The sequence below is a fragment of the Lissotriton vulgaris genome, unplaced genomic scaffold (genome assembly GCF_964263255.1).
Source record: "Lissotriton vulgaris unplaced genomic scaffold, aLisVul1.2 SCAFFOLD_1981, whole genome shotgun sequence".
Lineage (NCBI taxonomy): Eukaryota > Metazoa > Chordata > Amphibia > Caudata > Salamandridae > Lissotriton > Lissotriton vulgaris.
In genome coordinates, this window is record NW_028240700.1 from 326,008 (window position 1) to 349,463 (window position 23,456).

Here is a 23,456-nt window from a genome sequence, read left to right on the forward strand (position 1 = left end):
GAACCATAGAGGCCAACCAATAAAAAGACATGCTCCATATGGAGGACAAACACAAGACTGACAAGGGAGCACAAATAAGAAGCAGGCAAATTGGAATGACAGGAAAGTCAACTTAATGGATAAGCAATAGGCAGGCTACAAGGACCTTTGTGTTCCTGGTAAGCCCAAAATATGATGTCCGTAACCAGACAACTGGTCTGTCTAGTAGGCTTGACCTAGAAAGGGTTTCTATATCTGTTCTAACTAAGCCCACCTACTAGCAGAACCTGTACAAATTTATTAAAATGATGTGCAATTGTACATTTTTTGTTCATTTTTTTTTGCTAGCATGTGTCCTTAACATGTAGGTCACAGCATATTTCCTTTTTTTGTGTGACACGATAACTGCACCTCAGTGGTCATCACGCACGACACAGAAACACTTCCCATAGAAGATCTAAACAAAGAAAACACCCGTCCAAACACATACGCTACATGGTGTAGCCTGCTACCAATGTAGGCAAGTACTTCAGCACCCAACATAGGGGTAGTAAGCGCTATATAAATATTATTTTACAATACAATAGATGCTTGCAGTAAAAATAATCTATGAGGTTTGTAATTGCTTGTTTTATTTAATTTTTTTTACATTACAGTTTATGTCTACTGATTGTCAACACTACATTTTGAAGATCATCAGTATTTTTATTTAGATTTTAAAAGAACAGAAGAAACACCATAGGTGTATTTAAGAAAATGAATAATAGTAGGAATTTTGATAGCAACTAGCTACTTTTCAAAACACTACTGAGAGAAACTAGCTGCAACTGGGATGCACTGATTTCTAAAAAAATGCAGGTTTGTGAAGACCAACCACTTGCACAGTGGAAGGATAAAACACCACTCCTCGCTAATCTTTGTGTATTGCAATTAAATTAAAGACTGTTACAGAAAGCCCTGAAGACAAATCTCTATTTATTACTGGGGTTATAAGCCATAAAGTACTTATAAGCGAAACATGATGGGGCCCCAGCAGAATGTGATAACGGGCCCCAGTGTCTCCCATATCTCACAAATATTCAATGACGTATGGGTGAATGTGGGTCCTCTACATGGTTTGGGAGTCCCCCTCTGCCACAGGGACTATAGGGGCCTGCGCTATGCCTGTGATAAAAGGTCGGTTGCATCACCCTACCTTGAGTTCTGCAACATTATATAGTACTGAGCCTTCAGCCTGATGTTTTGTGATGTCACTGGATACCTTGGCAACTTGATATAACACTAACCGTACAGACTTCATTCTTATGGGTTCAAATTCTGGAAGGTCTACTCAACCTTTCGTCCTTCCCAAGTTGATAAAATGAGTATCACTGAGTTGGGTAACAAAAATGTGTTATTCAGCACCAAGAAGCTCTAACGAGGGAACGCTGTAGTTTACAAATACACACTTTGGGGCTCATTAGGATAACGGACGGACTTTGTCCCCCCGCCATCCTGTTGGAATTCGGGACTGCCCGCCACAATGCTATAAATGAATTAATGCATTTGCACAAACAACGCGGCAGGCACCACGCGGTGCCTGACGCTTTGTTTGTGCAAATGAAGGGGGGTACCACAGGTACCCCCGTGTGCAACCCCCAACCCTCCTTTACTCTGGGGGCCCACAGGGGACCCCCAGAGTGAAGACCGCATGCCTTTCCGTGGCGGCATGTCGAGAAACCTATCCTAATATGGCTGGCGGTGTCTAATAGACACCGCCACCATATTAAACATTTTCCACCCCGGCCGCAAGGCGACCGGGGTGGAAAAGAGACGGACGGTCTTTCCATCCGACGCGGTCCCCCCCGCCATTCTAATATGGTGGGGGGAATTCTGGTGAGGATGTCGGGCGGTTTGCCCCCACCAGGCCAGCGGTGGCTACCGCCAGCATGGCGGGGGCAATCCGCCCGACATTCTAATGGGCCCCTAAGTCTGGTATTTTTTTATCTTTATGTTCTAGGACTCGGGATCAAATCGCACCACTGGCAAATAGTTTAACAGGAAAAACTAAGCCTATGCCTGATTCGTTCAGTGACAAATTACTTGCTGTTAAAAAGAACTGCAAACGCCTGGAACACATATGCCGCAGAGATTTTGACACTGCCAGCAAGGCTAATTATTGCTCAGCTCTTAAGGCATATCACAGTAGCATCAGGCATAGTCGTCGTGCATTTTATGCCAATAAAATTGCAGCTGCTAAAAATTCATGCTTCAAACATTTTCAATTGTTTGTTGGACAGAGTCTCACCCTCTACCCCGCCTTCTGAGGTTAGCTGTAAAGCTCTTGCTCAGCTCTTTTTTTGATAAAGTAGCTTTCATTTACTCCTCCTTCTCTGAGGCTTCTAGGAATGCTCCTTGTCTCAATCAATGGTACGAACCATCAGCCGGCAGTATGAGGCTGCTATAGTTAAAACCCATCGAACCTGTCTCCCATGATGGCGTCTATTAAGTCTGCCTCTCCACTCGGCCTCCCCTGCCATTCTGGAGCGACGAGCGGAAGCGGTGCTACCTGTGCTCTGTGAATTACATAATATCTCCAGATTGTGCGTCACTGGAAGCATGCTTAGTTAGTCTGTCTCCTTAAAAACCCTTCACTAAGATCCAACTAGACCTGAGAACTATAGGCCTATCTTGCTCCTCCCTTTCTTTTTAAAGATTGCAGAAAAATATGTCAACCAGCAGCTTTCAAGGTTCATCGAAGAAAAGGAGCTTCTGCGCAGTTCACTGTTGTTGTATTGCATTTTCTACACTACACTGCTTGCTTCTGACTCCACTCTTGAAATTCTTGACGGACGTGAAGCTGCTGCTCTACTGATATTGGACCTGAGTGCGGCCATCGACACCGTATCCTATCCCTCCTACTTAAGTGGTTGTATTGCTGTTGTGTTGATAAAAAAGCCCCACAAGGGTTCCCCTCCTTTCTTCAGCAACGTACCTTTCAGGTGCTGGAAAAACTTTTTCAATCTCAGGTTTTTCCGCTGCAGTATGGAGGTGTCTCAGGACTCCTCATTGAGTCCTACATTATTCAATCTATATATCCGCCCCCTGACTGATATTATTGAGCGTCACGGATTTGACATCATATCATATGCCGATGATACGCAGATTATTGTCACCCTGTCACAGAATGCAGCCAGTACTGCTGTCTCACTCACTGAAGACCTGGTTGTCGGAGGTCGCTCAGTGGATGGAACAAGGATCTAACTCCCTGATACCACTCTGTTTATAGTATTCAATAGCTGAACCCACACTGCATGTTAATCTTACCCCGGGCTGGTAAACCTAGGTCATTGCACCGAGGTGACGCTTTGGCATAAGTGTGACTACAAGCGTCCCTCTCCACCGAAGGACCCATGATTCAAGAGTTTTGCATTATTTATATTACCAAGCCGTAACTCCAAGTAGGTGCTGTAGTTTTATAATAGACTGCAGGGTGTGTGCAGATGTTCAGCACTATATAGAGAGTGGTATCAGGGAGTTAGATCTTTGGTCCTGGAGAAAAGCCTTAGATTTTGGCTTGAAACATGTAGACAAGTAGAAGGACAGGTACATTATCACTTATACGTTCTACCTTTTCCCTGTTTTTTTAACCATGCTTTCCGGAGGTCAGATTAAAATAGCACTTACCTACCAGGTAGGTATTTTTATCTTTTCACATAAGACCCAGCCACTCCTATTTTCATAATTTAGAATATATCTATGAGTGCTCCCACATAATTCGTAGGTCATAGCATGCCCTGTTCTGCAGCAGAACGGGATGAACCCGATGATGAAGCATGCCACCATGGAGTGGTAACCATGGTAAGTGAGGGTTATATAAGTAACCCAAGCATTTTCTTTATCGTGTGGAGGGTTAGCTCATCCAACACTGACAGGCTCTTTTCTTTTTGGTACATATCATTAGGAGGATGAGCCCTTCTGAGACTTTCCTGTTATCTCACTCTTTTTTGTTGAAAGATCAACTTGAAATACAATAGGAAAATCCTGCTATATTTGTGGATTTGGTAAGTCTGTTTTGAAGACCAAAATCTGTAACACTCAGAAAGTTCTCAATTGTTCCCACAAACTAATTCTTTGCTGAACTAAAGAAAAAATGTAAAACAGATTCAGGGTGTCAAACAATTTTAATGCAGGCTTTTCAAAGATTATTCAACAAACAAAATATTTTATATGAAAACTATAAAGACACTTTGTACATAAGAAATTTGACAGAGTTATTTCGTGTATTTCCAACAATATCAAGATTTAAAAAGAGTCTGACATAGATATCTGTGCTATTTGACCAGGAAATCCTTCAAAAAGATCTATATATTGTTTTACAAAAGATATGTGCAGTATCATACTCCAAAGAGTTATAAACAAAATAATATTCTTAGTGTTGATTCAGTGTTGCTGACCATAGTGTAACATATAATGCCATTGTGGACAATATTTCGTTGTGGTATTGCTGAACACAGTTTTACACACTTTGCCGGCATGGAGCATATTTATATCTATGTATGTTGTGGGCTCTGGTTTGTTGCGAGAATTCCACTCACTTTGTAGCATTTATAGGTGTACGGACTAGACACCACTCAGGGTTCGAAAACTACAATTTTAAAGTTATGAACAGCACTTATAAAATTGATAACATAGTGAAGTCTAAAATATAAAGTGATTCAATAGTTAGTGCTAATGGACATTTAATTAGCCAATGCATACTTTGTCCTTAGTTTTTCAAATTATGTAATATATTATGGCATTCTACACAATTTCTCAAATGTTCTATTATGTCATGTTTTAATGTGGTGTGTTCATACGTGTGTAGGTCCTTTAAAGTTTTTTGCTTGTAATGTGTTTTATATAATGGTCATGTTCCAGATGTATTTTTTGAGGTTTAAGCAGTTGTATTTTTAATGTGGGTCAGAGTTTCTTCAAATTAATTTGGCGTTGCCACATGGTTTGTTGTTTTTGGGTTGAGCGTGGTTTGTTATGATTATAAGTATGCAATGTATTTCTTTGGCAAAACATTCATTTGGTTTTTAGTATTAGTCTATTAGTAATGTAGGGTTGAGTTTACATAATAACTACTTACTTTTTAAACTTTGAATTAATTTAGTCATCTTATTTTTGTATTTGAATTTAAAAATGTATTTCTTTTTTTTACCCCTAAGTGAATGATAATGAATCAGTAACAAATATACATAAATATAGACATATGAAGCATGCAATATAGGAGCATTGAATTCTAATATATTTTCAGTTTGAATCAGATACAGTTAGGGTTGTACACTAATTCCAAATTTGTATAAATGTGCATTCGAATTTTGTGGACGTGTGCTTATTGCAGGGAGAGTTGTGTATGCAGAATCTTTTATATGTTATACAAATGTATGTCTTCTCTCATTTCATAGAGTGGACTATGTGGTGGGCATAGGTGACTTTTAGCATATCGTATATATATGTATACATGTGTTTTTTTATTTAGTGTATGTTGATTTTGATAAGATGCTAGGGTTTCCAAAGGTTTGTGTTTGGTATGTATGGAAGAGAGAACTATGTGTTAGTGTCTACAGGTTTTGGTATGACTATAGTACTTTTGGGATGCATTTCAGATCTGCACATAATTGTGTATTAGTTTGTGTGTTATGTTAGATACTGAGGACCAGATTTACTATAATTTTTGTCATTTACTAAGCCACGCAAAGCCACTTTGATGGCTTAGTAAATACAAAGTAATGTAACGCAGCACACAGTGCTTCTTTGTGTTATGTTGTGTGGAGTAGACGTTGCATGGGTGAAACATGGGTGTTTCCATGTATCCATCCATCTATTTTGTTGCAAACTCAGATTTACAAAGAATTGTAAATCTTTGTTTGCTCCAAAATGGTGCACCTACCTGACAGAAGCATAAGAAGGATTAAAATCTTTATTTCCACTCCTTTCCATGTGTGCTGCACACGGGGGTACCACAGGGGGCCAATGCTCTGTATGTTGGCATTCCAGGCTATCTGCTTAATAGACTACAGGTGTTTCAAAATGCAGCGGCCAGGCTTCTCCTCAACATCTCCATTAGAAGCAGTTTGAGACAACATCTGTGCGCCCTCCACTGGCTGCCCGTAGCAGAACCGGTTAAGTTTAAATCTTTAGTAATAGCACATCGGGACCTTCATTCCTCAGGTCCATTCCTACTTTCGAAAGCGATTTTCTTTATATACTCCTTCGAGACAACTGCGCTCTGCCTCACAACTCCTGGCTTGTGTCTACTGTTTCTGATTGCAAAGGATGGGTGGCAGCTCCCTTGCCGTAAAAGTTGCTCTGCGCATGGAACAAGCTGCCTTCAGCTCTCCGTAGCATTCAGGACCCCATTCTTTCAAAAAAGAACCTGAAAACATTTCTCTTTATTTAACCCCTTCCATGTGGCCGCGATTCCCCTGGTGTGCTGTAAACAACACGAACAGGGGCGGGCCGTGACGAACTCCAGCCGTCATCAGCACACGAGCACCGTAGTGCATGACGGCTGGGGTTCGTCATCAGCATGGAAGGGGTTAAACTGGCTCTCCTCACTCCTGAAGGCTCGCGCCGGGACACTCCTTGGAGTATCTGTGCGTGCTACAAATACAAATAACATAACATAACATAACACATAGAAATTGGAATATGCCTCTAAGGATTCCTGCACAAAACCAATCCAGCTCGTAAGTCAGGCACCCTGGCACTGTAGTGCAAGGATGCCTGACTTGGATCTAGGCAGCATACAGTGCACCAGGGCAAGGAGAGAGCATAAATGCTTTATATCTTTGTAAACATGGAGCATTTCTGCACTCTCTCTAGCCCTTGATGCACCGCATTGTGTGAAATATTAGTAAATATGCCTTAACGTACCAAACAGATGTTTATTTTTGCTCTGTGTCGGACTAACCCATGTTTAATTTAGGAGGGATACTAACGTATTAAGAAGGTTTAGTCAGCCTCTGTCAAACAGTGAATTGGTCTGTCCTGATGGGGCTCAGATTTTGTATGTGGGAGGGGTCCAAATGTGCATCCTCTTGAATATCCTATATACATTTATTTGGTCTGTGTAGAATAATGGATTGTGCGTGTATGGTTCGTACAGATGTATGTTCATTCAGTTACATATTCGCATTCCGAGTGTTAGAATGTCTTTCGGAGTGTATCTGTTTTCGCCGCCTCAAATATATATCTAATATTTGGTAATAGTATTCAAATTTGTTTACAGCTTGAAGACCTCTAACCTTAATAGCAGCTACTGCACATTCATATATTTGACTTATAGTCGCCCACCATTCAGCAACCTGCAGTGTAGATGACACTATCCAAGACCTAACTATATGTAGGCGAGCCTATACAATTATTATCGAAGACCGATTTACACCCCCTCATAATATTCCTAAACCAACAGCTGGAAGCCCCAGCCAAAATTAGATGTTACCAGCTGAGCCACATCTGCCCAAAATTCCTGTAGGGCCGGGCAGCCAGCCTATACTGTTTTTCCATGGAAGGCATACTTGAACATTCTCCTTTTACATTCAGATTTTGTATTTATTACATTTACATACCTGATACATATTATTTATGTTATTACGGAGTTTATTAGTAACTCATACAAACTAATCTGGTACTTTTTATTTTGTAGATTCAGCCCAAAACACTTGACTCACATTTCCATGTTTAGGCCCCCTGCAGCTTTTTCAAGGCCTCCAATATGTTGCATGGGGTACCCCATGCAACATCGTTCGGTCTGAAGGTTCCATGAGACCTCGAATATTAGCTGCTCATTAGGCTGAATATAGTGTGAACCCAATTCAGTTAATTCGCTTTTACCTCAATTTCTGCTCCCATCATCTTAAACCAAAGGTATAAATGAGAAACTCAGTGAGTGTGCCGGTGAGTGCATAACAGTTTGTATGATTTCGAGACTGTTATCTGTAGAGGTTTCATGTCTTACCCAGTATTAGCACCAAACCAACTGTACCTCCCCCGCCGGGCCGCCCCCCATTGTAGATGTTGCGCACTTTTAATGGTTTAGGCAAACATGATATGTATTTTTTAACAAATGAAGATATCTGTGAACATCATAAGGTGTTACATTGCTTAATTATTTTTTCTGAATGGCACCTCTTCTGAAAGCTAACGCATACATTGGTAATGTGTTTTAATCAAAAGTTTTACAACTCTATTAATGGTTGGATTTTGAAACATCATAATTTGTGAGGAGTACGGTTTCTGTGATATTTGCGAACCCTGGAGCATGTTTGGTCTCCTAACTCAACACAGCTCGTTACCAGTATATGTATATAGTAGGGTATAGTAGGTGTGACTTTAGTGCTCCATAGGGAGTAGACTTAGTCCATAGTTGTTGTGTTTGTTTGAGATTTTTCTAGCCCTGGAGGTTTTTAAACCCCCTATAACTAGTGGTCTCTTTGTGTGTATGTTAATAGGGATGCCGACACTTCACTGTGTGGATCACGTTTATATGCAATGTTTGTAACCAGCAATGTTTGCAAACATTTAAGCAAACTATAAAAATGTGTGTGCTAACTCAGTGCGTATAGACTTTTCATCAGCTTCTATAGTTTGCAAAGTATTATCTAGTGTTCATCAAGAGGTACACAGACAAAATATTGAGTTTTAAATTTCGATATACAATTATATCGAAGTTTAAATATCGATGGGACATAATATAGAAGGTAAGTAATATCGACAGTCTTAATATCGATATTAGTATGATATTAGTAATTTCGAAGTTTTAAATATCGATGTCAATAATATCGAAATAAATAATTTCGATTTTACTAATATCGATTTTTAAATAAATCTTGTGTAAATTATATTGTATTTATTATGTTTTATTATTTATTTTTAATTTAATTTAATTAAATATTGTCTTTTAGTACTGTAGCGGGTTGTGGGTTTATAGGGGAATAGGGTGGGAAGTAATTTAATTATGTTAAATTAATTATTAATTAGTAGGAATTATTATTAATTAATTGAGAATTAATTTTTAATGAATTTTAATTAATTGATTAATTGATGAATATGTTCTGTAGCGGGTTATGGGTTTATAGGGGAATAGGGTATGAAGTAATTTAATTATGTTAAATTAATTATTAATTAGTAGGAATTATTAATTAATTAATTGAGAATTATTTGTAAATAATTTTAATTAATTGATTAATTGATAAATATGTTCTGTAGCGGGTTATGGGTTTATAAGGGAATAGGGTTGGAAGTAATGGAATAATGTTTAAATAATTATTAATTAGTAGGAATCATACATTATTTAAAAATAATTGGTAATTATATTTAATTATTTTGGTAATTATTTTTAATTAATTGATAAATATGTTCTGTAGCGGGTTATGGGTTTATAGGGGAATAGGGTGGGAAGTAATTTCATTATGTAGAATTAATTATTAATTAGTAGGAAGCATACATTTATTTTTATTAATTGTTAAATAAATTTAATTAATTGGTAATTAATTTTAAATAATTAATTAATTGATAGATGTAATTTATAAGTATGTAATTTAAACCCCTACTCTATCCAACACTTTCCCTACTGTTGCACTCTCTGGAGTTGGAATAGTAATTGTTACCCCTACGCTATCCAACACTTTCCCTACTGTTGCACTCTCTGGAGTGGGAATAGTAATTTTTACCCCTACGCTATCCAACACTTTCCCTACTGTTGCACTCTCTGGAGTTGGAATAGTAATTGTTACCCCTACGCTATCCAACACTTTCCCTACTGTTGCACTCTCTGGAGTGGGAATAGTATTTGTTACCCCTACGCTATCCAACACTTTCCCTACTGTTGCACTCTCTGGAGTTGGAATAGTAATTGTTACCCCTACGCTATCCAACACTTTCCCTACTGTTGCACTCTCTGGAGTTGGAATAGTAATTGTTACCCTGACGCTATCCAACACTTTCCCTACTGTTGCACTCTCTGGAGTGGGAATAGTAATTTTTACCCCTACGCTATCCAAAACTTTCCCTACTGTTGCACTCTCTGGAGTAGGAATAGTAATAGTTACCCCTACGCTATCCAACACTTTCCCTACTGTTGCACTCTCTGGAGTTGGAATAGTAATTTTTAACCCTACGCTATCCAACACTTTCCCTACTGTTGCACTCTCTGGAGTGGGAATAGTAATTGTTACTGCTACGCTATCCAACACTTTCCCTACTGTCGAACTCTCTGGAGTGGGAATAGTAATTTTTACTCATACGCTATCTTAAATGTATTTAGCTTTTTTATTAGTATTATGTTGTTATTAATTGTTATTTATGTGAATTTTTATGTAAAGAAATGTATTAGTAATTTATTACATTTTTATTTGTTTTTAAGTTATGACAATAATTAATTTAGAGTTATTATTAATGAAAAATATAGTATGTATTATATATTTATTAATATTAATTTGTATTACATTATGTATTCATTTTAAATATTATAGTACATTTTTAAATATGTTTATTACATTTATAAGTATTATTTTGTTAATATTACATTTTTATTATATAAAAAAAAGATATTTTACAAAAAACTATATTTTTGTCATTCTATATTTTATTTTCGATATATTTGTACTTACCTTGTTAGGGATAGGATTCCTATATTTTTTACTTCGATATTTTTGTTCCGATATTTTTGTATATCGATATTTTTGTTTTCGATATTTTGTCAGACATTCCATCAAGATATTCTGAAATGGATAACACTGGGACATGCACAGCGGACATCCAATTTTTGCTTAGGAACAGAAAAAACATCAGGATGAACAATGTTTATACCATGAAAAGGTGCCGTATGGAGTCACAAACCTCATTCCTGGAAAATAGACGTACTTTCATCAAGCAGGACAAACTGTGGAGATTCACACATTATTTGTCATTGGATTTAGTACCCTCCATACAACCTTGGCTAACCTTTGACCCCTTTAGCCATAATGGATATGCCGGAAAGCCATATTTTGAAAATGCTGAAAGCCTTTTCCCGTAGGTTTGGTTGAAATTGAACACATACGTGCCTATATTGAGTCACCCTTAACTAGAGACGGTCTGACTGAATCTCTTTATTTCTTTGTATTTCATGTATTGTATCGTCAATATGATGTAGTCAGTAGGACACATGTGGTCTTTTTGACAGTACAGAGTTTACAGAAAGCAGCAGGTTAGGTTCTGGACTGCACTGTTTTATGAACAAATAATAGAAAATATTTCATTAGGTCGTGTAGAAGGTGGGCTTTTGTTAATACATTATTTATTATATTGGGAAGCACAATAGACTAAAGAAGTGATGGGGTTTGCAACAGCACTCTGCAGTACTGAGGAGATAATGGCCTCAATTGTAATTATACTGTTAAGGTTATATTTATTTTTGAAGAAGAGGATGCTGATTTAAGAATAACAAATATGAAACTGGTCATACATTCTTATGCGTCCTTTGGCCAAATGTATTGTAATGCTGAGAGATTAACTAGTTAGTAAGATGGACATCAGACAGAGACAAGGTCAAACACTGAATCAAAACCATCATTTATAGTAATATAATTTCCCTGAATAATGGAAGATAATTCAAAGGTATGATGTTCCCATAATATATGGGTTTTTAAATAAATACCAGTATTGCAGTAAAATTAGTCAAGTCATTACAAAGGTGGTGCTAGCATCTCTATAGTTGTGAGTGAGACTATTAGCCACAGAAAACATATTTTTGATGGCTTCTGATGGCTGTAGATACACTGTAGATACACATGCTCTGCATACTCCTGCCATCTCGTGTTGGGTCCGGAGTTGTGCAGGTTGTTTTTCTTCAAAGAAGTCTTTCAAGTCACAAAACCTAGTGACTCCTCTCGGTGATACTACACATGGGCATCGCTTCCTTTGTTAGATTGTTTTCTCTCCACTGTCGGGTTTGGACGTGTTTGCCTTTGCTCTGTGTGTCGATTCAGTTTGGTATGAGTCTTTAGTTCTTTTTACTGTCCTCAACGGTATTGTTTTGATCGCACTTTTCACTTCTGGTTCAGGCTTCATCTGACCACCCTTCGGGACGCCACCTGTATCGGACCTACTCCTGCATGTACTCATTTCCACCGAGGATGCTTTTCTGATGGAATGCAGACCTTTCAGATTTGGTCCGCTTTGCCACGCAAAGTATCCGCACACAACCAACACCTCGTGTGCAACGCATGTAAGTCTTTTTGGTCCAAGAAAACCCTTTGGGTTCAAAGGGTGCATCGGTTGGAAATGTCTCAACATTTTCAGCGAAGAACATGCCCAGAAGGAGCCAACTTTGGAAGATGAACAAGGCGTCTTCTCCCCTGAGGAAACCTCTGGCTTAGATGTTGTAAAAGATATGGAGATGCCTAGCCTTCCATCTGGTTAGGGCGTGAGTACTATTGTCCCTGACACTGCTCCAACACACAAGCACGCCTCCAAACATCCTCATAAAGAGGTCGCTGCACCACCACTCTCTTCGGGACATGGTTGGATCTGAAAGACCGTTGCGGATGCCCCACCCTGGAGCCTGGCACCGAAAACTGATACTTTGGCCAAGCCTTTGGTATTGACCTCTATGGACCGAGACTTACCTCCGGGATTAAACCGGCAACCAACCACATCTACCTCAGTGCCAACCAAAAACCCTGGTTCACACGAAACCCTCGGGTCTGAAAATTATAGAGCTGAAAACCTCTAAATCTGCTTTGGCTTCCATGTCTCCAATCAAACCCTCTCAAGAAAATGGACATTAGGCAACGGAAAACTCAGATCCAGGAAGTTACAGTATGGATACTTGCTTCTCCACTACCAAATAGGAAGCTGTTGTTCCAAGAAGCACTGGACAGCGCTATCCCTCAAAAGAGGAAGATGAAGGACACCAGCCCTACACATCAGCCTCCTCTTCCACCACCTCCACCCCTTCTTTGCCTTCTACATCTCCAGCACATGACCCACTTGCTGCTATACTTCCAGGGTCACCAGATACATATGATGGGTGGTTACAGGTACCATTGGGGATCCCAATCCGTGGGATGCATATGACACTGATCGCCTTACCCCCAACGACCTGGATTTATATCCCTCTCGTACCTCCCCTCCAGAAGATGCCACTTCTTTCAAACAAGTCATTGACAGGACAGCTGCATTCCACAGTGTTGAGCTTCACAAAGAATCTCTGGAACAGGAGTTTTTTTGACACCCTATATTCCACACATAGGGATACCCAGTATTTACCCATGCTGTCTGGCATGATGAGGCATTTAAACATCATTTTTAAAGAGCCAGCCGTGCCTGAGTTATCACCCCACGGCGGACAAAAAATTCAAGGCAGCTCCTGCTGACCCATTTTTTAGCAGGGATCAAGTCCCACCTGACTCCATAGTTGCTGCAACGGCTCATAAATGAGCAGACTACAATTTTTCCACACAGTTTGGGAATCATCACCACACGCCAATGGATACTAGCCATTATCCAACATTGCTATTGTCTGGAGCTCATTTCTATACCACCCAATATCCCATTTCCCACTCACAGGTTGTCACAAGATCATCTTACACTTCTCAAACAAGAAGTCAAAGCACTAATTCTCAAAGGGGCTATAGAAACTGTCCCACTTCAACAGAAGTGACAAGGGGTGCACTCTCTCTATTTTCTTATTCCCAAAAAAAATGGGTCATAAAGACCAATCTTAGATATCCGACCCTTGAACCAATACATCCTATCAGAACATTTCCATTTGGTTACTCTACAGGATGTTATTCCACTTCTCCAACAGGGCAACTATGTCAACATTGAACCTGAAGGACGCCTGTTTCCCATATACCAATACACCCTGCAAACTGCAAATACCTCAGATTTAACATAGCAGGAACACATTTCAATTCATAGTTCTACCTTTCTGGGTGACTACAGCACCTCGAGTTTTCATGAAATGCTTGGCAGTGGTTGCAGCACATCTGTGCAGACAAAACGTTCATGTATTTCCATACCTGGACTATTGGCTCATCAAAGCCAGTACCCACCTTCAGTGTCGACAGTAAACTCAATTGACAGTAAATCTACTTCACACACTAGGGTTCGCAATAAACCTTCCCACGCCTCACCTTCAACCTCTCCAAATTCAACCTTACTTAGGGGCGATCCTCAACACACATTTAGGACTAGGTTATTTATCCTAATTGTGCTTAAATTGAAAATGTTCAGGTATCTCTACCTCAGTTCTAGCCGAACCAAACTCTCACAGTACAGACACTTATGCGTCTGCTGGGAATGATGGCCTCTTGTATTGCCATAGTTCAACATGCAAGGTTGCACATGCATCCCTTGCAGCAATGTCTAGCTCATCAGTGATCTCAATCACAGGGTCACCTCGAGGATCTAGTGTTGATAGACTGCCGCACTCACCAGTCTCTGCAATGGTGGAACACCAACAACTTGCTACCAAGGCAACCTCTCCTGGATCCTGTTCCCCACCTCTCTCTCACAACAGACACCTCTGAGATGGGTTGGGGTACCTATCTACAGGACCAAGGGCTGTGGGATGCGAAATATCAAACCCTACACATCAACTACTTGAAACTTCAATCGATCCTTGTAGCGCTAAAAGCTCCCTTCCTCATCTATCTCATAAGGTTGTCCTAGTCTGTGTTGGAAATGGCCCTTTTTGCAGGGTTATCCTCAAACCTTTTGCTTCTTCCTCCTATTTGTTCCTGACCTGTTTGTGTTGTTTTAGGACTCTGGGCACCACTGCTAATCAGTGCTAAAGTGCATATGCTTGGATATTTGATTTACTTGTTAGTCCCTTTTAAAGTGCACTGAGGGGGGTGCCAGGGCCTGCAAATCAAATGCTAATAGTGGTCCTGCAGCACTGATTGTACCACCCACACGAGTAGCCCTGAAAGGGTAACTCAGACCTGCCATTGCAGAGTCTGCACACAATTTGTAACTGCCATGTCGATTTGGCCAGTGCACACACCTGCCAGTCCCTAACCTTCCTTTTTCTTACAGGTCTTGCACTATTAGGTAGGCCCAAGGTACCCCTGTGGGCAGGGTGCTGTGTATCGGAAAGGTAAGACATTCCCTGGTGTGTGTAGCATGTCCTGATATTGAATTACGGCAATTTCGTTTTTCACTATTGCAAGGCTACCTGTTTCCCATAGGACAAAATGGGGAGTTTGTTTATAACATCTTACAAACATAACTGGAGCAGGAAATTAGGTAGGGAAATAAAGTTTAGTATGCCTGAACTCAGAATCTAAAGATACATCTTTTAGTGAAGGTGATTTTTACAGTCTGTGTTTGAAAACACCACTTTTAGAAAGTAGGTATTTTCTTGCTCAGTCATCCCGTGTGCCTATGCTGGAATTGGATTGCCTGTCTAGGTTTTGGATGACAGACGTCTGGAGAGCAGGAGTGGCTCCAGATAGTATAGGTGGGTCAGGAAAGGGCTGAATAGACCTGGGCTGCAATTAGGGGAGGGGAGGAGATTTCCTTGCACCTCAAAGGGCCTGCTCTGCCTCTGACAATGCCGTCTCCACCTGATGCGGCTGCTTCTGTCTTGGGCAGTGAAAGGACTGGACTGAACTTTCTGCAATCTACTTTTGTGAGTTTCTCCTAGGGCTTGAGGTAGAGCTTGCCCCCTGTTCAAGAAGTCTCGGGAACAGCAAAGACTTCAAGCTCTTCATCCCTCAGCACTGAGTACTGTGTGTTGTGTGCTGCAACAGAAGAAAAAGCAACCCGTCAACGATGCCGCTGCCAACTCCATGTCCTGACAGCACTGCAGAGGGCACTGCCACAACGCTGCACCCGACCCTGGTCTCACTGACGACGCCTGCTGACGCCACCACCGAGTCGCTGCATGCACCGCGACCTGTGGGCACCACACTCCGCACTGCTTCGCTTCACGATGATGCCTTGGTATCCCAGACGTTGCCGCTCCACACCGAAATCGATGCCACTTCTTGCACCGTGGTTCAAGGGCACCGTTCGTAAAGTTACACCGCACCGCAGCCATGGCCTACCGATGCCAGCGCCATCAAGTCCAGTTTGTCAGCCGATAACAGCGCTTCAGCAACGACGACGCCGCTGCTTGCACTGCCAGCACCACGACAATCACCACATTCACTTCGTCCTGGTCTCACCACCGACGTCATCTGACGCTGTCACCGAGCCGCTGCTCGCAATGCGACCTGAGGGCACTGTACCACTGCACTTCGCACAACAGCACCTTACGCCTGCCGACGCCAGTGCTCCTGACTTCAACAGAGAGGAGTTCGATCTGCAACACGTGTGTCTTGGAGGGCCCCAGCGACTCCTGCACCGACCTCTGAAACCGACGCCAGTGTAAGCCGTGCTTTCGGAAGCTCAACGAGAGGTCGCCAACACCCTGCATTTCTAAAGGTACTGTCTTGCGGGTCTTCCCAACACGGTAGCTGGCCCGCGACACCGAGGTCAGCCAGAACTGTTTGGATTTGTTTGTTCACAACGCCGTGATAGATCGGAGGGAGCTATCGACATCAAGAAACTATTTTTCAAGCACATTTTGATAATGGAAGATTTCTAAATACTGTATTGTGGATTTTTATCGTTTTTGGTCTTGTTTTAATTATATAAAAATATTGGATATTTTTCTAAACTGGTGTGGTGCCCTTTTGTAGGGCTTACACTGTATTACTATTGGTTATGTGCAAATTCTTTAAACACTGCCTCTAAGATAAGTCTGACTGCTCGTGCCAAGCTACCAAGGGTGTGAGCAGAGGTTACTTTAGGAGTGTAACTCCCTTATCCTGACTAGATGGGTGGTTTCTGCCTGGCTTTGGCTTATGTCCTAGGCTACCAAAAATCCCATTTCTAACAGTCTAGATGGACAATATGACAGCCCCTTATTATTTACAAAAACAGGGGGGACACGGTCCTATCAGCTATCACAGCTGTCTCAGACCATATGGAATTGGGCTCTTCACCATCACATTTATCTCTTAGTGGAATACCTGCCAGGAGTAGACAACAATTTTGCAGACCTCCTCAGCATTATACAGCAACAAACCCACAAGTGGGAACTCAACCCACAAGTCCTCCGTCCCTGCTTTCAATAGTGGTGTCTTCCTCAAATAGACCTTTTCGCCACATCCGAAAAGACAAAAGGCCCAAACTTTTCCTCTAGGTACCCACACCCACTATCCAAGGGCAACACACTATGGATAAGTTGGTCAGGAATATTTGCCTACACTTTTCCACCTTTCCCTCTATTTCCCTTTCTGTTTCGGAGACTCAGACAAACATCTCTCACCATGATCCTATCAGACCAGAACCTGGGCTTCTATAGGAATTCACAAGGGCATATTATCAAGCTCATTGTCGCGTTTTTAGCTGCAGTTTCCTGCCAGTAAAACGGTGATAATGTTATCGCCGTTCTTGATAATATAGCCCCATGTGCGAATAACTTAAATCTCTCATCCACATATGACATCAGCAAAAGTGAGGTCCATTTCTTAGATGTGGTAGTGTTTGTAGAAGACAACAGACTGCACATAAAAGCATACAGAAACCCAACTGCTTGCAATTCTATTCTGCATGCCAGCAGTTTTTATCCTACAAAACTCAAACAGAGCATCCAGTATGCAGAGAATCTGCATATGAGACGCAACCCTAGCAGTGAGAACTCATTGAGAAAGGTCCAGACAGACTTGTTTAACTGCTTGTCCCAAAGGGGCTATATGAGTGAAATATTAAACACAGCTAGAGACAAAGTTGACAATAAAAGAAGGGAAACTGCTCATTGGGACCAAAAAGAGAAAGCGCAGAGACACAGACTCAAGTCAGATACGCCTGATCACTGGTTTTTCAATGTATCATGCCAGACTCTGGAACATCCTATACAGACACTGGTGGTTGATAAAAAGTTAATCCCGTAATAGGGCAAGATATACAGCCTCGTGTACCTCTCAGTCTCATCCCATATAGAAGGTCTAAATCAATGAGAAATGAACTGGTCCAAAGTACACCCAAACCGAGATGTGGGTCAGAGTGGCTGACATACAATAAAGGCTTTCAGGGATGTTTCAGGTGTAAAGCCTGTAAACACAGAAGAAATGTGAAAAACATCCAGTCACCTTTGAGAAACTCACCTGTTATCATCAAAGGTCGATACAACTGCAAGACAGATTTTACAGTGTACATATTGGAATGCTCATGCTCCAAGCAGTATGTAGGCAGCACCATACACATGGTTCACATCTGGATCCTGCAGCACCTTAGTACAATAACTAACTTTTACAAGAGCTACCCTGTAGCCAGACACATTCATGAGCACCACCATGGATCCGCGAAAGATCTGGTGTACCATGTCGTTGACACCATTCCCAAAAAACCCCAGAGGAGGCAATAGAGAGCAACAATTGAGAGAGCTAGAATCAAGATATATCATCATTCTCAAGAGCAAAATCCCACATGGGTTGAACTCTTGTAACCTAGCTCAGCCATACCCACTCCATAGCAGCCTTTCCAGTGCATGTGTTTGGATTTTTTTGTTATGATTTTGTTTGCCGTGGGTTAATAGCATTGGGTCTAATTTTGGAATTTGTCTTGGTTGTGCTTAAGAGTAACACCTGTTGCATAAGTACCCAGCACATGGTCTTTTGAGGTGGAGTCCAGTATGTTACCTATGTATGAACTCGATTTTAGATCCCACGCCCACGTGGGCTGGTTGTGTAGGCACATATAACGTATTAACATTCACCAGTCTCTTAAGGTACTGACCAGTTTATATGTGACCGAGCACAACAGTAAACTTTTCATATATTGTGCAATGTATGGGTACATGTGATACTAAAGGGCACTAATGACCTTTGAAGGTGTGTGACACTCAATGATTGCCATGTGATTAGTATTTCTACTGAAACTTGTCGAGCAATGTGCACACAGGAGTGTAATCAATATTTCCAATGCTAAGTTTTGTTGAATTTATTTTATTTAAAAAAAACTATTTTGTTCTGAACTTAATGTGTGACAGGCATTGTAATGTTAACAAACCTGTCTATATAGAATATGTATATTCCTTCTATGTCCATGACATCAGTATAGTTCCCATGGCAAAGTTTTAAATGTCCTCACTTTACTGGCGCTGACTTCTGTGAACAAGGTGGTCCGTCCACCGAAACGCGTCTCAGAGCATTCTGATTCAGTACAATTTCTGTGATTATATACTGCAGAGTGTCAGTGTCTGTTTCTTCGAGTGAGGTCAGGATCGCTGTGTGTATATATGTATATATATATATATATATATATATATATATATATATATATATATATATATATGCTATGTTTATTTGAATAGAGCTCTAATCACCTGTGAGGGTATTCAGGCGCTTTGCAGGTGAGAAAGTTGCTTATTCGGAGAAGCAGGTCATCATCGTCTTGCAGAACGTGAGAAGTGATGAGGAGCCTCTCGTGATGAGGGAGGTAATTCCGGCAATGTATGAGAAAGTGCGGCCTCCTGCTCTGTTTTTATGCATGCAGCGTTACATGTGCTAGACTGGCTAGACTGAGTCCAGCTGAGCAGAGATACTTGGGAGGTTGGTGGAATTGTACGTGACTGTTAAGATGGGCACAGTCTGTGTTGTGCAGTGCTTTGTATATGTGTGTGAGAAGTTTGAACTGAGTGCGTTTGGGTATGGTGAGCCAGTGAAGTTCCCTGAGGTGTAAGGGTTGTGGATACGTAGAGGAAGGTTTAAGATGAGTCTTGCGTTTTGGATTATTTGGAGTCTATTCATGAGCTTTTTGGTGATCACTGCTTAGACGGCATTGCTGTAGGTTCTTCTTCTGAAGATCACCACTTCTGTTTTGTCAGAGTTGAGCTTAAGGCAGTTAGACCTCGACCAGGTGCCTACTGTGGTCATGCAGATGACAGCGTTGTTTTTTGTCACGTGGGGGTCTTGTCTGACAGAGATTATCAGTTGGGTAATGTCTTCATTGGAAAGTATATGATCTGAGGATGTCAGCCAGTGGGGTCATGTAGATGTTAAATAAGGCAGGAGCAGCCCGTGCTGGTAAGAGCGGTGAGGCGGGTGGGGGTGGGACTCGACAGACGACGACGAGGGAACCTTAAATAAATATTTCGGTTTTCCTCGTTGTCATCTGTCGAGTCCCCCACCCTGCCCCACAGCTCTTACCTGTACGGGCTGCTCCAGGAATATGGTCGGACTGAGAGATGGTGCTTGGGGGACACCTCAGATGAGGGTCTTGGCTTCCAACGTGTAGGGTATCATGGTGACTTTATATGTTCTTCGTGCAAGGAATATATATATGTACACAGTATCAAAAGTCTTTATAGTGAGATTGCATTATACATTTCAGCCTTTCAAATATGAGGAAAATATAAGAATACAAGCATTGTATCATGTTTTTTCACAGACTAGAGATTGTGTAAACTCGAATTAGCAAAGAAAATTATATTATGCTATTTGTGAGCAAGCTATTAAAGGGCAATAGAATTATACTTCACCAGACATGAGTATTTAGGGATTTAAATGAGCGTTGTTCTAAGCAGACCTAGGGTATGTAACATGTGTGGGGCTTGGTCCTGACACCTCCCAGATAAATTCATTCTTTTCTGTTTGCCTATTTCAGATCATGGCAGCCATCAGCCGGATGGCACTCCCTACCGCCGGGACAGAAAGAAGAGGGTGCCCTACAGCAAAAGCCAGCTGCGAGAGCTGGAGAAGGAGTATGCCACCAACAAGTTCATCACCAAGGACAGGCGCAGGCATATCTCCACTGCCACCAGCCTCTCTGAGAGACAAATCACTATCTGGTTCCAGAACAGGAGAGTGAAGGAGAAGAAGGTTATCTCTAAACCGAAGCCCGCCTCCACCACAACATAGTTCCAATTGTGCCCTGGAGCTTAACCGCGTGGGATCTCCCAGAAATGTGGATAGTCCTTGAAAGATATTGATGGCTAGTATATCTGAAAATCGTCTAGCCGCTACATTTCTGATCATGGAAGCATGAGGACCCCTGACTTGTGATCCTGGATTCTCCATTTGAATGAATCATGTCTTCTTGGGCAAACCATTTTATCTACATGTACCTCAGTTCCATTATTTGACAAGTCTTTGGGAGAGCTCAGAAAGAAGGTCGCCTAATTATTAAGAACTATATAAAATTGACATTTATATTAAACAAAATAAGTTTAGATATACATAAACAAGCAGACAGGCTACAATAAGGAATATGCCACAGTTGTGGTTTAAAAGATTTATTGAATTTTTATTATCATGCAGGCTCACCAAAAATGAAAAATCTATTACATACAAGGGCTGTTGGGGAAGCGTTGAAATTATATAATGTATATGTATTGAATGCAAAGTTTTATCAACGCTGTAACTAAGATTATCAAACTGTTATACCGACCGGGGCATATTCCAACCATTTCAGGAAACAAATGCGGATTTTTGAGATGTTAGTGAAGGAAACAACGTATTTCTCAGTGAAGGAGACACTTTTGACCATATTAAAAAAGACACAATCAACTAGCCTTATTGGAGAGTTCTTCCCTCCCGAGACAGTGATAGTTTATTTTAGATATTGTGCAAAAAAATCAAAGAAGCCTATTTGTATTGCCTAATATACATGCCTTTGTTCTCATGAGAAATACTGCAGAACATGTTCAAAAAATGCAACGTCTTAACTTGTTTTGATTGTTAATGACATAGTTGACAATTGAGCATGCATTTTAAATTCTAATCTTAGTCAAGGAACAATGTTCACGTGTACAATTCGTGTTTATTGTTTCCCTGCGCTCCTTGTACAAGTGTTCATCAGTTTCTCGGTATGAACACTATGTGTTCACACTTTTATTACACAGATAGGTAGAAGTGTAAATACAATTTGTACACGCAGAATAGAAAAGTAGAAACACACAATTCTTTATAACTTCCGTGTTCCGGATTTCTGTAATGCTGTTTACACACTGCGGAGCTTATTTACTAGACTCTTGCACCACGTTTGCGTCATTTTTAACATAGGAAATGTGATGCAAAAGGGGTGCAAGGGGCTTCTAAACTTGCCCCTGGGTTTCTAATTTCACTATTTCTGTGTACCCGACGGCCACATCACAAAATCAGCGCAAATGAAGAAACACCATGTTTTGGCTTGTGGAAAACTGAATCAAGCAAATGGTATTTGCATTGGGTGAACAATGGAGCAAACTGAATTCACAAATGATTTTTACTATTTATGTGAAACTTGAATGTAAGTGCAAGATTATTTTATTCCTTTTTTTTTTACATAAGTAGCAAAAGTAATATACACTCACATGAAATGATTTGAAAGCAATGCATGTCTTGTATGCTGTTTTACAATCCAAGGATATATTTACTAGTAAATGGGTCAGCGTGGGGGTGCGAGCAATTTTGCAGCACTGCGTCATTTCAAAAACATGGGGATGGGCCGTATTCACAAACATACTGTGTACCTCTGTGTTTACCCTGGCACCGGCTGTAAAAATAGCTGCCTAGCGCCAGCTCAGACACCTTTGCGCCATTTTGCAAGGGTGCCTGTGTTGCAGGGATGATAGTCTCCCTTTCTGCACATAAACAATCAATAATGGTGATTTGCTACTTCTATTTGTACTGCATTCTGCAGCACACATAGAAGTAGCAAATCACTATTACTTAGTGAGAGTATTTGTGCAGGACACCTTCCTGCACATAAACAATCATTAATGGTGTTTTACTCCTGCTATGTATGCTGCAGAATGCAGCACACATAGAAAGCAGACTATGAGGAAAAATAAAAGTATTTCTCCTCATTGCCCCATTCTAAATGCCTGCCTTTCATTGGTGTAAGGTTTTGGTGCGGCCTCAGACTTACAAACTCTTGTAAATCTAGGGCAGCGTCAAAATGCAATGGGTGTTGCATGAAAACACCCACAGTAACACCCATTCTATTCCCCTTTCATGCAAAGTGATGCATGAAAAGGGGCGTATTTACGAGGTGGCGTTAAGCCACTCAAAGTGACTTAGCGCTGCTTTGTAAATATGGAGCATGGCATAGCGCCACTGGAGTGTCAGTAAAAGTGACGCTCCAGTGGCGCAATGTCCTTGTAGATATGCCCTCCCAATGTCTACATCTCCATGGTGCATTGTTCATGTCTACTGAAGCAAACTGTTTGCTCCATTCTTCATTAAACAAGCAGCAAAATGGTATAAATTGACATGACCTGTTTCTTTGCACCAGTCAGAGTTTCATGGCCCTAATGTGTTGAAAATGTGTTCACAAGTGTTTTGTATTTACTCTATGTATACCACCTGTGCTTTGTCTAGCTGTGCACAGGTTGTGTCCATATTGTTCGTCCCCTTTGCAAGCTGTGCACACTGCATCAGTTTCTTTGCATATCCTAAATTCATGTTTTAATCAATGCTTACACCTAT

The 23,456-nt window shown here is 40.9% G+C and overlaps 1 protein-coding gene across 1 annotated transcript in view; it reads left to right on the forward strand.

Annotated features, from left to right (window-relative positions):
• LOC147672901 (homeobox protein Hox-B13-like) overlaps positions 1–21,320 on the forward strand; it is a 38,027-nt gene extending 16,707 nt beyond the window's left edge. The window contains exon 2 of the mRNA XM_086947934.1: positions 20,653–21,320. Coding sequence (XP_086804060.1) covers positions 20,653–20,906 — 254 coding nt within the window. The 3' untranslated portion in view covers positions 20,907–21,320. The remainder of the gene's footprint in view (positions 1–20,652) is intronic.
• Positions 21,321–23,456: the final 2,136 nt, after the last annotated feature.